The 22928-nt window shown below is 29.8% G+C and overlaps 1 protein-coding gene across 1 annotated transcript in view; it reads left to right on the top strand.

Annotated features, from left to right (window-relative positions):
- Smp_155450 (putative sh3 and multiple ankyrin repeat domains protein 1,2 (shank1,2)) overlaps positions 1–22928 on the top strand; it is a gene marked incomplete at both ends in the record, with an annotated part of 52000 nt that overhangs the window by 26117 nt on the left and 2955 nt on the right. The window contains 7 exons of the mRNA XM_018789316.1: positions 508–856; positions 7184–7497; positions 11557–11681; positions 16740–16950; positions 17023–17130; positions 17830–18029; positions 19797–20186. Coding sequence (XP_018654772.1) covers positions 508–856; positions 7184–7497; positions 11557–11681; positions 16740–16950; positions 17023–17130; positions 17830–18029; positions 19797–20186 — 1697 coding nt within the window. The remainder of the gene's footprint in view (positions 1–507; positions 857–7183; positions 7498–11556; positions 11682–16739; positions 16951–17022; positions 17131–17829; positions 18030–19796; positions 20187–22928) is intronic.

Genomic DNA, 22928 nt, shown 5'->3' on the forward strand with positions numbered 1-22928 from the left:
GGTGGAGGTGAGCATTATACAAGATATCTACGTTGAGTTGCAAGAACCGAAACAAACGCAAATACTGTACCTTTTTCGACCAAGTTATTAATAAATGCATATTGAACATATGAAACCTAACAAATCATATCCGCTCCAAACAACGTGCAACATTATTAATGCTCTATTTCTTTTTATAAGAGTATTATTAACTACGATTTCGTTTATATGCAAATTATTTGCGGTGATTAAACACTCAGTTTCATATGAATTACACACGTTCGAGACTGCATAACATTATTTAAACCCAAGTGACATTTAAGTGACCTAACTCTATCTAGCAACGCAATGAAACATTGATAGTCATAAGTTATTCAAATACTTGTTAGCCGGATTGAATAAATTAAAGAATATTTATTTTAATTCTTCCAATATTATCTTATTAATATATGATGCAAATATATTTTTTTTATATTTTCAAGAGAAAAAAATGAATATTCTGCTTTTGTCAACTTTGTAAACTTATAGATATGTCTATATCAAAATCTAGAACGGATGTTTTTACATCAAATCTTCATTGTCAACAACAACAACCTCAAAGACATCAGTGCCCCAAAATGCTTGGGACTGAATATAAAAATCCATCAAAAGAACGGACAATATCACGCGGTCAACAAACGGATGTTTTATATGATTTTATCACACGTGAAGACAAAGGATTCCAACGTGAAGGCAGTCAAACAGATAGTGGTATAAGTAATTCTTCATGTCGACCGATTACATTTGGTTCTTTGAGTCGAACACACAATAATAAAATTCATCATGATCAAAGTGATAAATACCAGGATGGAGCTTTATCTTCATATGATAGTTTTGGGTAATTTTTCACAAATTTTATAAGTATGCGTTTTGTATTAAGACTTTTTTAACATGTTAATTTACAAATGTTACGTTGCGTAATACTTAGTGTTGATTGGGTCATCAAAACAATAAATTACACAAAATAAATGTGTAAAAAAATAAGTAGAGGAACTCCGCACAGTGTTTTCGGTATATTGTTTTTATTTTATGAAACTCGTCAGTAACGCTTACCGGAAACTGTGAAAGAAATAAAATTTTCGTGAAAATCAAACAGATATTACGAAGTGTTACGGTCAAAGACACAACCATCATGCTAATCGATCCCCTAGCTACTGCAGGATTATTATGTTTAAACACGGCTACTGCCATTCTTTGTTGCCAATTTGACTCAGTGACCTTAGAATTCATTTTGATCAATTTAAGCAATCCATTAGAAAGGATTTAATAAAACTTTATTTGCTTGACATGCATAAAGTATACAAATACATATATCATTTATGATGAAATATAAGTAAAAGAATTACACAGAAAATGATGAAATAACATTTTTGACTTGTTATCAACACCTATTTTAAATTGTCCATAAATAATTCCTAATTTCTTTTGTACGTAATCTAGTTCCTTCAAATGTCGATCTTGTCTTTAGAGATTATTCGACTATACGTGACTCAAGTGCAGATATCAGTTGATTGACGCACTTTAAATCGTAGCTGAAAAGTCAAAAATTAGAATTACATGTTCAATCAACGTTTCTTTACAAAAAATTAATATACATTTATATTGATCTACATTTAGTTATATCAAAGTTTCGCTTCGATAATCTCTTTAATATCGACTTTTTGAATACTCAACATCAGCAGTTCATGTCTTCGGCGCTTAGTTGTTAGCTTCAGATATCGAATGATTAATCAATGCAACATTATTATGCTTGATAATAATGAGAATTTTCAGTTTAAGGTGCTCTGAAGTGGTAGAATTTTATATAAAATGTGCTCTTAAATTCTTCACTTTGTTAATTTACAAGATTTAATATAACACTGTATAAAAATGTTGTTCACAATTTGCAATGAAACATGGTAAGACTGGTAATTTCTAGATATTCACTCAAATAAATCGTAGATGGATATTTTTGTTAAGTGAATTTCGATAAAACATACGCTTACTTCTTAAATTCAAATAAATAATAGTACATTATCGATTATCGTAAACCACCACTACTACTATAGTTAATACTGTGGTGTGTGCTACAGATGTCGACAGATATAAGTAGTATTTCTCACCAGGTTAAAGTGAGATGCCTGAAGGCAGAATGTTGAGAAGGTCGAAGAGAAGAGGAATAGAAGAAAAAGTGATTGGTATGAAAATGAAGGAACAATAAAGTCTGAAACAATTGATGAACATTTAGCAAATAAAGTATTTACTATATGGTTCTCAGATTTTAGTAAGAGATTCTGTAACTTTATATCCAAACACATACGGTTGTCCACACTTGTCTGTTCTTGGTCACTACATTACTACTACTACTATTACTTCTACAGTATTCTGTTTGTTACTTAAGTTTGTTACTAGCACCCTGGTTTTTTAATAGTCTATTCATCTTAAAACAACCTAAAGTTATATATTATTAAAATGTGTAATAGATGAGTTTGCACGCTCAATAATATTAACCGTAGTATTCTTGAAGCAAGTTTCTTTCAAAGCATTCATCTTCTTCCCACAAGTTATTCTAAAGATAACAGTATAAACGAATTGTGAGGAGTTATTTTCCTAACAAAGAACAATACTAATAACTGGATAATTATAATGCATGACAAAAAATCATATTACTGTTCTCAATTTTGAAAGTTTCTATTAGTTGGTACACACTAGATATTTATACAGTAACTAAATATTTAGGCCATGATACATATATTAAACAAGATTTTCACTACTTCTTCACTCATGATAACTGTTCACGAACAATAACAACTGTCATCGAAAGCCATTTTTTTTCAAACCTCATCTGAACGTTTAGCCGAATAACTTGAACGACGTTTTAGAGGTTCGCTAAAAAAGAATGCTATGGTAAATTTCAATTTCATGTTTATCAATCTACAGATTACATAGATCGCTTGAAAACATGAGAATATTTGGTAAGTAGAAATGAATTTAGAGTAAATAAGCTTTAAAGAAACGTATAAAAAATAATGCTTTACGTTATCACGTTGAGATACTTAGAGATACATTTGTCCAAACATATGTTATGATCATAGTTCATTACTTGCATTCATGCTAAATATCGAACATCTAATTGTTTTTACCAAGATATCATGTGCTCTTATTGATAATAAACGGCGAATGTTTACATTAAAGAATTTCACTTAAAACTACTCTTCTAACTATCAGCGTTTATTATGATTATCATGTCCAATCAGTTCATAGTAAATTTCGTTTTTTTTTGTATTTTATTTCGACGATTTAAATCAGTCAACCATAATCTTCATGAAAAACATCCTTGATTTATTATTAATTTAATTCGAAATTGTTATATCGTGTGGGTGCGTGCGTGCCCAGTTTGACATATGAGTGATAAGATCGCCAATTGGAGAGCAGTGAATTTATTGAGTACTTATCAGTCCTGCTTTCTTCCTAGCGCAGACAGTTAAGTCCAGAACACCAATAAGAACCTCTGAAATATGAATCATTATTCTCAAACATACTGGGTTTATATACCAAACAAACTTACCGCATCGTATTATAAAATAGAAAATAATATTTGTCCAATATTTGGGCAAATGTGGCTGTGAATAGGGGGAACAGTAATAAATAGACTGGGGATAACTCAAGAATAGTAAATCGTACAGTACTAGTTTATGGCTCAAAATAAAGCTTATGATAAGAGGGACACGAATATGAATAGTCAAGTTTCTTAGCAATTATATAATAGGAAATATACATATCACATTGGTCCATAAATAGTCCTCAAAGTTACCATTCATAATTCTCCACGGGATACAACAGAAATGAACAAAAAAATTCAAAGGGAAACAGACAAAATTTCAATGTCATAAATTGATTTTCTAGAAAAAAAGAAAAGAAAATTTCATACATTTCTAATTACTGATTTATATCATTTTTTAAAACGAAACCACAAAAAGAAAAAAAACTGCATTCCTAAGACAATATTCATATTGTCTTTCTTGACATTGGCTTAGATCTCAAATTTTAAATGTCATGGCTACTTTTTTCTTAATTCAGTTACCATGTTCATTTAATTATCCCAAATAAAACTAGGTTGCTTCGATTTTACTATAAAAAGAAATATATATATATATATATATATATGTATCGTCTTAAATACTTTCTTTATTAGAATATTTTTGTTCTGAGGTTAGTGTGATTTATTATATTTCTGAATATCATTTGTGTGTTAATCACGTGACAATTACCATGGCAATTATTTGATCCCAAATGTTAATTAAAACTTATTGAGTAATTGAAGATCATCTATGTAACAAAATAAAACGTCCAGTCAATAAAAATCAAAGCAGTACAACTCAATTAATTATAGAAATTTATGTCATTTTAGAGCATAGTATCTCTGCACATTAGCGAAACCTGGTATGAACTATCAATGAGCTTCCCTTATTACACTTCATTACAAGTTTTTTCAACACAAAACATAATACTCCAGTAAGCAAAGATGGACAGTGGCTGGCAATGGAATCCAGGACGCGCGTTTCGTCCTATTTGGGACTGCTAGCCACTATCTATCTTTGCTTTTAATGCTTGTGAATTAAGACTATATCGAGGCAATACTCACAGTATGCACATATGCTAATAAGAGACTGACCAGTTACAGTCCTAAACAACAATGAGAAGATTCAAACAAACAATGTTAAATGAATAATGCTCTAGTGTTCATCTAAATTATTGACTTTGTTGGAAATATACTCAACACCAGTAAAAAAAAGTAAATTATTTTTTTTCCCAGTTTTAATCACAAACATAGCTAGATCACCTTCGAAAAGTTGGTAGCACTGCACAATCATTTTATCGTAATGTGCGACCCTTCAGCATTGCACATCCATGATGTCTTACCCGTGAGTCGAATTCAGGACCTTCGGTCTCGCGCTCAGATCCTCAATTCATAGACCAATGACCCATCATTCAATAGTGTAGAAGCTTAACTTCAATCAATTCAGGATATTATGCAACCTATAGAAAAATGAAACGGTCATTTAGTGACATTCTTTACTTTGTTAAGTTATTATGGAGGTTTGAGACAGAATGGAACGTCATAATAGGAGTGAAGGTGTACAAATCATGTAATTAAACATAGACAGGTAGAACGCGTATTTATGTGTTGAAAAAATAGCCACATACGGAAGAGGTGATATTACAGTTACTTATAATCATAATAAAAATAAAGGATTATATAATCGTAATAAAATCAATACATGATTTATCTAAGTCTTTATCTTTCATTACTGTTATTCTTAAGAAGAGTATAAACACGGAGCTAATTTAATCTCAGGTCATGAAATACCAAATGTTTAAATTAGTATTCATTATTACATCTATAGCAAAGAATACTACTTTCATAGCGGTTCTCATTAACTGTTAACCAAGTCTATTTTTGCATATAGTAAAATATCACAGGTTCTGGGCTGTGAATGAAAACCTAATAAAATAAAATGAATTTATGTTATTTTTCTGGAAGCATTGTACTTGTTTTTTCCTTTTTACTGCCGAAATTGACCGACTTGATGATTCCAACTCTAAATTTCTGATAAACAGTACATTCATTTTATGGTGCCGCTAACTTGACAAGCATTGTTTTCTGTATTCAATACATAACAATAAAATAGTCCTTTGAAATAAAATTAAAGAATCTGATGAATATATTTACTATGAAGCACATTAATAGTTTATTGTTGAAATGTATTCAATAAAAGATGAAGTTGACAGCAAAAAAATTACAACTTACACAGTGTGCTGTAGTCTTATTGATACACTTACACATATAATCTCTGCCAAAATAAACAACCTGTTAAAATAGATAATGACAGAGAGCACAAATTCTGTGGTAGTAATACAGTGCATACAAAATTTATGAGTGTAATAATCTGGAAAAAACTCAAAGAAAACGTTATGATTTAATGCAAAATACTTTAAATAGAGTATTTTGATGTCACTAACCAGAATGCTTGTTAACCAACAAGAAGTATGGGAGATTTTAATAATTTAAGTTGAAAAACATTTCGCCAACTTCATCAACTCCAGACCCATGTATACCATTGTTAAAAGACTGCTGAGTTCTAATGAAAAATAAATTATTTCACTCTTTATGATTATTATTAGCGTTATTCAATATTATATTTTTGGTACAATATAGAATTCTCAGCACAAAGTATTTCAGCGAGATTCTGTTTCTTATTTCTTGGTCGATATAGACGATAAATATTGAGTGATCACCAGTGAGATATTAGCATTTCAGAAGTCGACATCTGAATAATATTCATTCTTTTCAATGCATATTGCCAGACATCACAATGTCTCCGATTGTACATTTTTCTAACTTGTACAGCGAAAGGTCGAAAACTATTCACAAACGCACCTGAATAGGTTATGCAATTAATTGACATAATGATCTGTTAAAACGAACAAGAAAACAGATAACTTGTTGAACTATCTAGATGGGAGGAACAGGTAACCCAGATATTCAAGCAAGCCACCCGGGTGTTTGTTTCAGAAATTACATGTATATTTTTATTGAATTCAGTGTTTTCCAATCAATAAGTGAATTCAACTACAATATTCAAAGTGATAACCTAAAACGTTTATTAATTATAGTAATAAAGATAACTTTTTAGGGAGAAGTTGAACAAACCATTTTATATTTTATTTAGTCAGAAACATTCTAACTTATTTGCTTTTAAAGTAATCTTCTTATTCATTGTATTCTAGTACCATTATATGACAAAGCAAGATAGTCAGTTAGACTTATTCACGATAGAACTAGTCTCTTTTGAATGATACCTTTACAACTAAGCTTATTAATTTAATTGGTCAACAAATTAAGATTTTTATTCGGTCAACCTGTACACCTCACAGTGTTGATCCAAAGGGAAAAGTTTTGATGCTTTATTTTTAATCGTATCCCTTAACTTTTTAGCTAAGGCATTTTAGTTGTAGCCGTTGGAATAAACAAGATAATCTAACGATTTATCAAGTGACTTCTTTACAAAAGACACCAGTTCCTAGAATATGATAATAATTGCTAAGTTAATAATTCTCCTACTAATTACTTATTAATTGTTTTCTCTTCTTGTTCTAATAAATCAAATTATATCATCCATAGTCAAGGAAATAAAAAAGACTCAACAAATTTTGAGTCTACTCAATTTTCAAAAGATTTACCAAGCAATGATAATAAAAGCTACATGAATAAACTTAATCAACAAACAAATAATGTCAAATCCGTTCATGTCAATATATGTGATTCACGACATTTACGACGATCATCTACACTACATGAACATTTAGACTGCAAACGATCAACCAATTCAAAAGATAATATACGTACAGTTATCTTAGAAAGATATGCTTATTCATCTAATGGTATAGATAAAAATGAACGCTCATCATTTGGATTATCGATTCGTACAGTCAAAAGTAAGTTATCATGAACAATTTGTCACAATTTTATGAATAAAATGTATATGCATATTACTGAGATATTGAACATACGAAGTATTTAACCTATTTCAGAAAGGTTAAGAAAATATTCTGAATAATTACAACCGTGTTAACTGTCAAATGAGGGTTTAATTAGTGCTTCCATAAGAGTTCATTTTACTTTAAATTTTATTATGATTCATGACAATGTGAATACTTTTAGTAAATGGACCTTATGTTATTGTTCCCATCAAAACTGCTAAAATTAGTATCATAAACTTTTAATATCTAAATTAAAAAGTTCGTCAGTTTTAAAATCAAAGTGTATGTTTCTTTTTAGTTGACATTGAATGACAATAACATAATTACTTCTAGTAATTAAATAGTATATTTAATTATATAAGATATTTTTAGCACTCTGAAGATGTTATATCTAAACCATTGAACACTTAATAACAGCAGATATAACCTAACCAACATAAACATCCAATTTAAGTAACATATGACTGCCATAGATAAATTTATAAAACTGATAACCTTCAGAATTCTTTAGTTGACCATTGTTGAGAAGAATGTTGAAGAAAAAAAATACGCTTTTAAAAGTACTGACTTGTCTTCTTTGATACTAAATTAATCAAACCTCCAAAAGTGTGACTCGTATGTCAATCTTAAAAGTGTATAGATATTCATCAACAGAAAAATAATCGATTAGATTGGAAAAAAGTAGTATCTGATTTTTTTTGGATTTTGAACATTTACTTGCTGATACCAGCTTGTGATAATAATAATCTTTATTGTTGTTATAATCGAAAAGTGACATCTGTATACGTAACCTATAAGAATTACCTGAAAATTCATCAGACAGTTCATAAAACCGCTTTAATAGAAGATTGAATAAAATAAATATTTTGAAAACTGTTTGGTTCTTGTAATCAATTAAATTTTTTCGCTTCCTTATTAATTAATGCTACATACAAAATCAAGATTCATACTAACCAAGGTTTATTCAGAATTGTTTAGCTAAATAAATCATCTTAGAAATCGTAATACATACGAGAATTAAGGCGAAAAAATAAAACGAAAATTTAATGTAGTGTAAATTTAATTACCTCCTAACTCTGATTTCTTTGTATAAAGACTGGTGAACACAAAAAATCATAACCATTAAGATCAAAGAAGTTAGACTGAAGGAAATAGACATACATTTCCTTGAAATTACAACTGGGATAATTAAACAAAAAGGAAATTAGTGAACTATATTCGCTTTTTTTACAGGTTTCATTTATTCCATTAATGTATCATTTTTACTTATATCCCTGTTACTCGATCACTAATTTTTTGACAGATTGTTAACCTTCACTGCGTATTTAAATAAATATATTTAAATACTTTATCTAATGTATTCAAGTATTTAGTAGAACGTCTATGTAAACAGGTATTCTTTGAACTGAAAACGTTACTGGCAAAATTTTGTTTTACTTCTGATCTGTTGTATATCACACTAAACCGTACTTCAAAATACATACATTGTTTGGATTAATAGATATGACAATAATCTCAATAAACACCACGAAGTCAGTTATAAAATGGTTTGAAGTAAACTTCTAAGGTTGCTGCACTCACAATCTCTGAGGTTGCATTCTCTCTATCGAACCACTCTTAGTACAATATGCTTATTAATAATTAAAATCCGGATAGCACAGAATTCCTATCTTGTTATTGTTTGACGACATGTTACGATTCATTTTAACGATGATTTGTAAAATGTAATACATGTTGATTAAGTCTCACAACGATAACCTGACACTGAAATATGCTCAAACGTATACAATCTTCAGGTACATCTTATGTCATAATGGATTAATATAAAATTATTCTTCAAATACTGCTACACCAGTCATTAATATGTATTCTGAAATACCTTGAATATGGCTACCATTATGTCACTAAATACCTTAAGTTGTACAGTCATATCACCAAATGACGCAATGAATACTTTCATGATTAATTCCACTCAAATATCCAATTAACATTCCCGAGTCCAGCCTACAAGCCGATTTTTTTAAGAAGTGAAGTCACGTCTGTGTTCAGAAAAATGTATTCTTACCCAATTCTCCTAGCATGAGGTACATATAATGTACTGAAGAAGAAACTGTGAGATATGTAGATATTCCTAGGCTTAAAGGGATATAATAACTACAGTTAAAAAATATTTTTGGAAACGAATTTGGAAATTCCCTCTTCAGATCATATTGGACAGTCAAGATAAAATCCATTTTATATTTACGAGAGGCTGAAACTTAAGTATAGTAAATGAAAACGATTATGAAAACGGGGAAACAAACTTCAACTATCAAAGTAAATAATTTAATATTTATTTAAATATAATTAGGTCGTTTAATAAACTCAGACTATCAACATGTTATTATCAACCACCAGATGCTGGTTACCGTGTTTTTATGCATTACGCAGTCATTAGTCATTTCAATTCATAAAGTTTCTTTGATTTGTATTTGAATACTTTTGGAATATATAACTGCTGTTATCAATAAACCATGGTACAAAATATGTTTCTGAATCTCTTTAACACAAAATCTATGGTTTATTTTCAATACAAATGAGAAAAACTTTTTTTATTCTGTTTAGTTTATTCGGTCAAATATATTCTATCAAACCACCCACATCTGTACACAAATTCTTTTGGAAAAGTTAATGAAAGTAATAGTTTAATTAGGATATGCATAAAAATTGTAAAAGACTATCATATTATCAACAGTTCATCTGGTCACCGAACACACTACATGTTCTATCTTTCAAATTTAATATAATATCGGTTGAACATTTATTGGAAACCGGAAAACTGTGGACAGCTATTTTGTTCTACTCTAATGCTTCTCAAAAATGGACAATCACTACTCTACTTGAAATAACCCAAATAAAATCTTATTCCTTTCAAAGTAAAAATTTATTGTTCCGCCACTTATCTTCAGACTAAAGAATTCACATAAATAGCACTTGATCAGTGACTTATGAACTATTGGTTCACGTCAACCTCCATCATAAGTTAATGGCTATTTTACGACATTCCTAACGTTCCTTGTGAACTGTTTGACTCAATAAACATGATTCCGTTACAATCGGATATAGGACCGTAAGACAATGTTAAATATTCAGGTGTCAATTATCTTGACTGATCCCACACCACAACAATTTAAGTACAGTGGATAAATATCGTAGTAGTAAGCATCAACAGTTAATGATCAAATTACGGAATTTCAAATTAAAGATCTATGAAAAAAGTTGAACGAAACCTGTGCTTTCTCAATTAGTCATTTAAGAAGCTTTTATATTGCAGGAACTGTTACTTGTTGACTGGATAACTCTGATGAACTGATAACCAAGTGCAAGCCTAAACTATCTCATACACAGTCAAATATTTATCCTTATATCACCCAATTTAGTTGTAACAGAAATTTCAAGGTTTAGCTTAGTAGTTATCAAGACAAACAGTGATCAAAGAGACATTCTTTCCAGACACATATCCATTAGGAAATTCACTGAAGTAGGTATGATACCACTAGGTATGTAGTCTGGGGCCATTGGTTCAAATGATACTTTTATGTCACTTTTAACATTGCTGGCCAGTAAATGTACTAGAACACAAGACAAACTATTTTAAACACTGAACCGGATTTTTGATTAAAACACGATTTAATTCATATCCCAAAGTTTCACATCAAAGTATGTTTATGAAACGACTACTTATCAGTCCCAACTTGATTATTTAACCGAAATAATTGAAAACAAAATAAATTAAAATAAGAGTAAGGAGAATAGTGGAAATGAAATAATTATCACACTTAAAGACTTCCGTATTCCACAAAACATCGAAAAAATTACTCCATGATTCCATCCGTTGAACTAGTGTTTTATTCTTAACAAAACTAATTTATAACACTTGTTTACATTTCCTTAATCTGAAAGTTTTATATTTTAAGTCAAAAACAAAATTGAAGAGAATTAACACTAACCGCCTTTCGATCTTGTTCTTTACAGATTCATCAGTGATAGCTGAATTTACACCAACAACAAATAAACCAAGTTTACAAACTGTTAAACGTGTTGTACCAGATAGTCCAGCTGAAAAAGCTGGTGTCAAAGTTGGCGATTTCGTCCTGAAAGTAAGTTCTATCACATGAAGAATGTAAAAGTCATCAAACCAAAATCGTGTTCTTTCTAAAAGACAAAATAGGATACTTAACGCTTTTTACTTGTCGTAACATCAATCATAAATTCTTATTTTTGCATCCTATCCTAACAATTATACTGAACTGATTTAGCTGACTTTTGAAAACAGAGTGAATATTTCTGAAAGCAGAACTATGGTGGCGTTTGTTGGTATTTAGCTGCGTAACGAAACAGTTTTCTGGGTTGTTCTACACTGTATGATGTAGCATCTCCGTAATTATTCTTTACTGTAAGATTGCTCCATATATTCAGATTTCACAGTTTCGCTTCAAGATTGAATCTTGATGTTAGATAAGATTCGCTGATTTGAAAATGTTTCATATAGTGCTATATGAGATGGATGAAAACTTTTCTAAATTGATGGGAAATATATTTTATCAGAATAAAGCTAAATCTAATAAATTAATTTGACTGAAAAAATGAGAACTTACTTTTATTTTTGAGAAACAAAAGCAATTAGATAATTGATGAAAAGCTTTTAACTATTGTAAAAACGTAGTTTTGTTGTCAGCTGACTAGAAAATAGAATTTTAACTGTTATAAAAAACTTTCAGATATTCACGATAATATCATATACTTTCTAGGAAATTAATGGTAGAGATATAAATTTTCTGAAACAATGATCAGCAGGTTGATATGAGGGGTGTTGAATACAGACAAATATGGGAACGTAATTAAAAAAGATAATTTATTGAATATTCGTCACAGAAATTTTAATAGTGTGAGGTATATGATGTAAGCCAAATCTGTTATTAAAAGTCAAAGCATTTTAGAGTGCATGATCGTTATCAGAAGACACACTGTAATAGTCATCAGTCTTTCAATCACACAGTTGTCGTTAATAAGCAGTGTAACAAGAAAATAAGTGTACTAAAAAATTGGTAGCTATAACTTCATGAGCGTTTTGTAATGAAAAGACTGTTGCATATAATGCACAGTTATGAACGGGTATTTCCCTGGCTGGAGGACAAAGGCGTCGTGGTTAAGTATGAACTGAGTAGCATAGGGTTGGTCCAGTACCTTAACAACGTAGTTATTGTCATCAATAACTACAGAGAAGTAAACGAAAATAGAGACGACGAAAAGAGCAAAAATGCTAGTGATTGGTCTGTAGTTATATACTTGCCTGATTGTATCTTGATCTGCTGACATAGATAGATTTCATTTAAACTGATAAACTAGTCTATGTACGTCCTTACAATACCAAAATTAGTGATACAATGAATATAAGCTTTCTGATTAACCAGAAACAGCATAACGATCAACGGATAACACGTCAACATGAAGGGGTATTCATCAGGTATACTCAGCAATAGTGATCAAATATTTAAAGTCCCCATAATCCCATTGGGGATTGAGATATAGTCACTAATGTAAGCATTTTTAAGCCAATGTTCGAAGACAGTTAATTATCGATGTATAACGCACATAGTACCAGTGATTTTGTTGCGTGGATAAATTGTGGCAAAATATTCCACATTGTCAGAAACTTACTTGTAAGGTAATTCATATAAATGGTAGGTGCACACTGACATCTTCAACGTCGATATATATATATATATATATATATATATATATATATATAATTACTATAATCGCCACTAAAATCCTTTCTGATAATATCTGTGGTAGTTTTTTTGTATCTTTGTTTTCTTGCTATGCTATCTTTTTCGAATTCTTATATTGACTGAGTAACTGATATACATCGTAAATTGAGAGATTAATAAACAAGCATTTACAAATGAATAAATGGATTGTGGAGATAATTTCATTGTTAAAAGACATTTCAATATGAACTTATGTCTACTAAAAAATCAGTGAAAACCAATTAAGACGAAATAGTCGTTATAATTTTGTATAACAGTACTTTTCGGTAACATCAAAGTTGTTATATATATTACTAGTAACGCTGTGGGTGTACACTGAAGAAGAGTCTTTAACCTGAAATACAGTTTTTAACAACACACTGGCTTTGATTGATACCCCTATAATATCAGTCTGTGATGGAAGCCCTCTCCTCTACGTATTACACTTATTTGAGAAACATTTCACTCTCGTACCTCCAAAGGTATAAACGCTTTTGAAAATAATTCATTTCTTCTACATATGTCTACATTAAAGTATTATAGAATTTAGCAAAATGTTCAGTTACTGAATATCCAAAATTATGAAAATTTGTTAGTTCATCTTTTTCCATTTATATCGTCTGCCAAATAATATAACCCAGGTTCTATTATAAATTTTTAAGGGAGAAAATTTACTTATCTACTGAATAAAACATTGAAAACAAATAACCTAGACAAAATAAAATAAGCAGCTTTTAGCTTGAATAATAGTAGTTTTTCATCAATCATCATAAATTTCAGTCTTATAGTTGTACCAATAAATCTTGCCTCAAAGTGAGTTAAAATAAGAATTTGTGGCCTGTGATTTTAATAAAACTGTGATTGACATGAACACTCATTATTGTTAATGAACTATGATCTGGTTGTGCTGAATAATGATTGAAGTTAGAAAATGTATAATTGAATAATGTTACTATCACTGAGGAACTTCATGGTGTGAAATTAAATTTAAAATATGTTGATTTGTACCCTTCGAAATTACAAAATACACCTTAATACACAATCATTGCTATCCGATTTTTAGTAATTTCCTCAGAAAATACCAACTCATATTTAGTCATTATTAAAGAACAGTCAACCTATTTAAAAAATAAACTCTAATTTTATTAACACTTCTATTAAACTAATTATGTACTGATCTTTTGTTCCAATCAGTATTGTTTATAACAGGTATAATATGTAGCATATTAACAAGTGAAAGGCAACTATTAAATCAAATTGACAGATCCATTAAGTAACGCATACAGAAAGATTAAAAAAGTAGTAAGATATCAATAGTAATTACGTTTGTGCACACGTTTGAGAAACATAACACATACAGGAAAACAAAATTTATAATGAGCGAAAGATTTGGTCATGAATATAACCGAGACTGGAACAAAATAAATTACCATTTGTATTAAAATCTAACTCTATTATGAGCTGACTGAACTGAGCGAATATCAGTCAAAGTGGTCGATGTTGCTTGGTGCTATAACTTATTCAATTATTTTCGAAATACTTATCTGTGATCAGGTTACTTTAAGTACTACATAATCACAGTTAAATGTTCGTATGACTAATTTTAAAAATAAACAGAAACAGAAGGTTATTGATCAACAACATTGGAACTGCTTTTTCAATCCCTAATCTCAAATAATACCATCATCTACAGGATCAGTAATTCTGTTTTAAGAAAAACGTTTGTGTAGTTAAAAAATATATATTTAAAAAGAGAACATTTTTTGGTGTCAGTACGCCAATCTGTTAAATTACTGAGAAAAAGGAAAGGTAACACTCATTAATTTTAGGAGACGGTATCGTTTTATATTAATCACTTTTGTCCCTAACCATTATTAATCCCCAGTGGGTAAATAAAAAAGGAGAGACAACATTTTTCTAATGGTTACACTTTTCAATAAAATCTTTATTAAGGCAACTTAAATTTATTAAACTTACATAAACGACTAAGTTGAAAATAGTTAATCCTCTTCCTTATAACTACCAAAATTCAAAATAATAAATCCTAAATAAAATATTTTCATAATTGGATGGAAAAATTACCCACGATATAATACAAGTTGCTATAATGATTTAGTCAGGTGAAAAAAAACATTGATCAAGTTTCCTTAGCCACATTCCATGCACATGTTACCATGTAAATAATAGCAGTAATATAGATTACCATCAAAATGATTTCCATCTCAACCTTAAATATATAACTCATCTAAGTTAGGTTGTTTGAATTTCTACTCAAACAAAACATTAAACGCTTTATGACTTATGACTCAGTAATTAGAGATAATGGGCGTAAATGTTACCATGGTTTTCACAATAAATTGAACAGGTTCCCAAATCTTGTTTTTTTTTTACATCAAATCACTAGTAAAATCTTTTCAATTTCTTAATAAATCAATCATGTGGTTTTTTATTATTTAAACAAAAAGTGAGTAAAACAAATGTTTAAGTAGTGTTCTCGGTTTTACAGTTCAATGATACCAGGCTCTTGTTCAATATTTTTTGCTTAAAGAGTAATAAACATTTTTGTAGACTAATGAAATATAAGACTCAAATATTGAATGAACCAATATAACATTAAAGCAAATCGTTAATTATGAGCTACTACAGTATATAGTGTGCGTATTTCATTAATTTACGAATAAAAGGAATGAAGACATGAAAAAATCATCGAGTATTACTGTTCTCATTCAAATATACTAAGTCGATCCCCAAAAACAAATAAGCCGCATCTATCTGAGTCCATGGGATCCAATTAATTGACTCCATAGTAAGGAGAAAATTAATAGTTCAGCTAATTTATTTCTTACTTACTAAAGTCTATAGACTTTAAAAGTAAATATCAGATATTAGTTTAATTTATAAAAATGTACAACTTATCAGCAACCGGGTGATAAATATAAAGTATAAAATTAATTTACTTCATCGACTGACTTTAACTACACAACGCACTGAGTAGCTGTTTCCGCTAACTTTAGGATAACTTTGGCAGTGTGTACTCATAACCCTGACAGAAATTAAACCCGGAATATTCAGATCTTGCAATAAACGTATGTCTTTTACACCACAGAGTGTGATACTCCTAAGTTACAATTAAAATCAATTTGCTATGATAACTGTCGTTAAATGGAACAATACCCACAAACATTCCATCTTAAACATAATATTCTTGGCCTAAATAATATTCACCTCCTCAATTTAAAATGTTTATCAATTAAAATTCATCTAAAGATCAGTATAATTTCATCATTCAAAATTCTTGTTATCAGTTATAACATACCTGTATAAGCACATCCGTAATAGATTTAGAAAAAAACATTACTATTCATAATGAATATTAATTTGCTTTCTCCAATTTAATTACATTAGATTAATGGTGCTGATGTTACAAAAGCTTCTTTGAATCAAGTAGTTGATTTATTGTCCAGTTCATCTGGAGATAAAGTTTCATTAACATTACTTTCACCAAAATGTATAACACCTTCTGTACTGAACAATAACAGTGGTAGTATTCATCACGTTAATGGTGAAAATGATGGAGATGGTTGTGTTGAGCATTATGTGATTACAAGAAAATCCAGTGATGGCAATTCAATAAATTTAATAAATAAAATGATTTTACCAACACAATCTGTTAAATGTAATCAAACAGTAAGAAGTACAAAGCTAGCTAGACATTCAACCATTTCACCGATTTCATCTGAGCGAAGTTCTGACAGAACATATATATCTTCACTGAATGAGAATTCTTGTTTAACAGGTAAGTAAATATGATATAAATCGATACTTATTTTTTTTTAAATTCTCATTATACGGCGATGTCCAACCGTTGGTAGGTGTGAATTTACCGTTATATTTTGACATTGAGGGGAATTTTGTGAAGTGCTTGTGTACGAGAATGAGAAAAAGCTAAGCAGGGCAAAAACGTAGGCCAACAACACATTAAACACGGAGAAAGTATCAATATTTCTTAATAAATCTCATTGTTAAAAATTACCTTTACACACGATGGGTCAAAACATAATACTAGTTAACACAGGCATATCAAAAAAGTGAATACACCCTCGTTTAAGTCATACAATAACCGAAACCTGTGACCGAAGACTTTAAAACCAATGACATTAACCTACATGTCTTTATTATTCTCCTCACTTGAAATTTTAAACATGTCATCGTCCACAGTCTTCTCACCCGAATACTCGAAAGTTCAACCTAAGCTTGATTTTCCACTATGATTGACAGTATCACCTAATATTTTTGACCTTACACAGCAGTATTCACTATATATGTGCTGCGGTAACCTTTTATAATAAAAGTTTATGCTTGGGACCTAATTGGCTGACTGACCGGTCATGCAGAAGTTTCAGATTTCTGACTGACCAAAGAAAACAAATAATGTCAATATTTATATTACTTTCATGATCACTCTTATTCGTCATATGTAAATGCTTTCTAATAGATGAAGGTGTATATTGTCAGTCACTTTGTACCAGTTCGAACGTATCCGGACGTAGTTCTTCAAGTAGCCGACTTATTACAAATTCAAACCCAGTACAACAATCTTCTATGCCAAATAACAAGCAAACATTTGATGCATCAACTCATAGAGTACGATTTCAAGGATTGCCACGATCACAAACAACAAATGGTATTTCTGATGTAAGTAAACTTTTATTCTAAAAATTCTTACGACATTGTATTTTTTGTAATGAATTGTATACTGGTATTCTCTTTCAAAATAAGTTGATAAGCATATCAGTGTTCCTTAATGCACGCATGCATAAAAACGAATATACTTTCAATATGGGTGTAACCCATTATATTTCATAGGATGATTTTTTGTAGAAGAAAAGAATAAGAAAAATTCATTTTTCCCTCTGCTCAGCTGTAATATAGTCAAAGGATAACGTTAATATTGCATTTAAGACACATTAATCTTAAATTGGAAAAGTTTAGGCTTTCTATCTTGAATAAAATTTGCAAAAACAAAATACCACCCAATCTTCCCTGGATTTCAGTCTTTTCCCAGTTGACATCAGTCCATGATGAAGGCTAGGCTCAAAATTGTTGGTTTATTTATGATTTATATGAAAGCGCCTAACGATTTTCTCTCATTATAATGAGCTTACATACTATATCATATACACTATATTCTTTGATGTATTGATAGCTCCTTATTAAAAATTAATCAATAATTGTACACTCAGATAACTTTTAATGTTCTATATTATAAAACTTTAACTTATATCCAATACCATTCAATGAAAAATGGTGAGTGCTTGCATAATCTAGGTAGTATTTCAAAAAAATTCAATTGATGAAACGTTATATTATTACTCAGTTAGTTCTTAATGCTGACAATAAGCTTGAACTCTCTGATATCATTTAGTACCATTTTCGCTGTTTGATTCAATAATGTAACTTTCGATACTGTTATGTTCACTATACTATGGGGAATAGTTTTTGTTAGATCACTTAGCATATGGAATAGAAGTTAACTTGAAGCTTCTCTCTTTAACACTGACATTTTATAATCCTTAAACTCTTCATATATACTACATTTTTTTGTGAAGCCGCTCCATTGAAGTATTTTAACTTCCCAGATCTGGTGATCTAAAGTAAATAAAGACGTATTTAATATTTTTATTCTAACCCTATTTTTGAATTATACTTTTGTCAAATGATGCTTATGTCTAAGCCATAATGAATTAATTATAGACAGGGAAATCGACTAGTGTAACAGTAAATTATCAGCGGATAAAATACAACTTATTTGTCTTTGAAGATTAAAAATGTTGAATATCACAGTCAATCAGTAGAACTTCAAGATGTTATACAAAATCATGGCCATAAGTGGAGTAGATGACTGATTTTTAAAATATAAATATCACTATTATACTATTATACCATCAAACTTTACTACCATAAATTACGTAATAAGAAAAAATATTTTTAAATAGTAGTTATGGGCAAGATAACTCGGGCCAAAGTATGATTATTTAAAGACCAACGCTTAGTCAAATCTCTAATGAAGTCAACTGCAAAATTCAGCTCATTATTTTTCTGTTTAGTTTACAATCATCACCTTCATCAAATGCTAGTATTCTTTTCGAACTAACTAGAAAACACGATTGTGTATATTTCCGCAACAAATCTTTAGAGTAGAACTTTTCTTTATTTTCAAATTCATGACTCAATGGACTGAAAACGTGCCTCTCACAGCAAAAATGCACTTTATCTAAAACAAAATGGAAAGCATTTTACAGCTCTGAGCAGGAACATCAGTTTCCCAAGTAAGGAGGATATGTCCCAAATATTTGAAAATTTAAAGTTAGGAACATACTTCTAAGTGACCTAAATCACCTACCATCAAATAAAATACTAAACACTTAAGATGTATGTTTTCTTTCCATTAATCTTCCGTAGATTTGTAACGATAAATCTGGAAATTCCATGATAAATTCATTATACTTTCCTCGTCATCCAAGATTTCAACGTGTTGGTTCAAATGAATCTCAGAACTCTTCCTATTCTCAAACTAATTATATACAAACGCCTAGGCAACAAAATATTGATTTACATATAGTTGATGAACGATTACATAAACACTTTAGCAGTGATTATCCAGCCAGTGTAACACGTGGAATCTCATCAAAGCAGTCACCTTTATTACGTTCATATTTCACACCGGAACAACAGAATTTATCCATTATAACAGGTAAACCATCACATCTTATTAGACGACCGATATCATTGAACCCGGAGACAAGAAAGAAAAGTGCCACTTATCTATCGGACAATGAGTCACCATCCACGGTACAAACAACATTAACAACAACAACAACCACAGAAACAATAAATAATACAACTACAAGATCATCGATGAGAAATGAATCAAGATTATCAATTAGAGGAAATTCTCCGACTAATTCAGAATTTTTACTGCCACCACCTGCTGAATTTTCTAATTAACTTGATACGAGTATCTTTCTGTCGACCTTTATAACACCATGTTTAATAAATCTGTCAAATAAATTGCACACAGTTAATATATAGGCACATATCAACATAGTATCCTATGTAAGTCATTAGTACCATTGTTGTTATTGTTACTGTCGTAGTCAGTGTAGTCTTTAAATAATAACATCCATTGTACAGCTGTGATAAAATTTGAGTTTACTTAATTCTTCTCACTAACTTTATTTATTAGATACCATTAGTTGATTGTTTATGAAATTTGAAAATGGATTGACCTTAATGACACATTAATATATAAAACAGAACCTCTCTTATATTTAAAGCAAATCAACAAAAAACAGAAAATCTGTGAGTTAGTAGATGTAGATCATAAGATAAAATACCAAATAAAACCAATAAAACTGCCAAAACACAATCAATTTTTTTTTCTTGTTTTTCATTGATTTTTAATGAAAATTAATTAACCTTCTCACTTTCTTCAAAATTTCCACTGCTTATTTAGATCAAATAGAGTCATTATCATTTGTGATAATCTGACCAGAACATATGCACTTAGTATATTGTTTCTGCATATATTGTCATGATTATTTACTCGATTATTCTTACTTAATTGATCCAAGATTTGAGCTACGTATTACCACATTGTTAGTTATAAAATTTATTTGTCCCTTTCCTATGCTCGATTGTTTTGATTCCACTGACCTTTGCTGACATTCTATCGATTCATATGTTTATCGTTCTTTTTTTTAAGCACATTATCTCAATGTAACATCTCCGCTTTCAAAATGTAAACGAGCAAGCATGTGTTTCGCTTCACCCAGCTAGATATGACTTATTTATGCTCAACTATTTCTTGTACGATTTATTTGTTTGTATAAAAGCACATTTTTGATAACACATATTGTGTATTATTTTTCGATAAGAATCACTGCCTAGTTTCTTTTGAAATATTTCGCTTTTAATTCCAAAATAAATATACTGCTTATAGTAAATACATTAAAAGTTGTTCTTTGATTTTGCTTAAAACAGTTAGAAGGAGAAAGTTGAAGTAAAACGTTTAGTTATAAACAATAGTTTACAGTGTATATGAGTCATTTATTTTTTGAATAGTCTATAAGTGGAAAAGGTAACGTCATAGAACCCATTTGATTATATTATTAACTAAAAAATTCCTTTATATGAATATATCTTACTGTACCTCAACTATTTTACAGGTATTACAAACGCCCATATATATATATATATATATATATATATATATATATATATATAATCATCGGTTTATTAGTGAGTAAAGTTACGCCCTAACATTCTTTTTACTCCTAGGCAACATACTCGATCAATATATTTTCATATGAGCATATACATCCATAGAAAGAAAATCAGTTTCATAACAAAACTTTCCTAGTTCTGAAGTTACTTCCGCCCAAATTATAAAGAATGTTTACTCCGCCACTTCTTATAATAAATTTACTATAAGCACAGTTCCGAATCTGGTTAGATTGTTGTAAAGAGTGGTTGTTTTTTAAAAAAGTTTATGTAATACTTCAGTGGCCTAACAACTTGGCATACTTCATTTTCAAGTGTGTGTGTATTTATATGTATTCACAAGCTACGAATCATGTTACTATTAAACTTATATAAAAGAGTAATTTAAAAACACGATTTTTGATTAGATGAAAATATCAGGTGATTTTAACCAGAATGTTGTTTTGCGTAATGGACATTTTTAATATGGTTTGTTTGTAGTTTTGGTTTAATCTACATATGTATTACATTATTAACTGAATACAGACGAACTAATATTTTGAAAACCATCAAGCCCTATTATTCAGCTGTTTTTTTTCTAGGTGCAGGACTTTTTAATAATTCACATGCACATAGTCCATCAAAGATTGGGACCATGGCTGCTATACATTTTGGCCAACGAGTTATATTTACAATAATCTGTTGCAATCTAATGATCCTCATTCGTTACAGTCCCTAAATTTAGCTTTTCGAATACGGTTTAGAACGTTTCATATGTTTTGTCATAATGAATGACTCAAAATTTATCAAACTGTGATTAATTGTGAAAATTTGATGAAGTAGAAATTTGGTAACTGTTTGAAGGTTTAACTACTAATGCATATGCAGCAAAGTGGTATGGAATAGATCTTGTAAAACATTCAACTTTCTGAACACCTTTAATAAAGCGAGAACAAGTAGAAGTGTCTATAAATTTCTAAACAATGTTTGATCGTTTTATCCTACTTTGACATTTTCTAAAAAAACTACCAACTAACATCTGCAATCCTTTCGGTATACTCAATAAACCACTGAATATTCATTGATTCATAGTCTATTTCATGTAGGAAATTTAAGTAGTTACGGGTGAACTGTATATTGGAAATAACATATCAATGACTAACAATTTTAACAGACGGTCTGATATTTATTGAACCGGTATAGATAAATAAACGGTTGACCTTTATCAAAACTTAACCACAGTCCATTTCCTTCTTTTACACAAACTTTATTTTACTCAGTTCACTAATTTACTCCATTTCTGATAGTGAAAAATGAAAGGGAAAGTTGGTC

Source organism: Schistosoma mansoni, chromosome W (genome assembly GCF_000237925.1).
Source record: "Schistosoma mansoni strain Puerto Rico chromosome W, complete genome".
Classification (NCBI taxonomy): domain Eukaryota; kingdom Metazoa; phylum Platyhelminthes; class Trematoda; order Strigeidida; family Schistosomatidae; genus Schistosoma; species Schistosoma mansoni.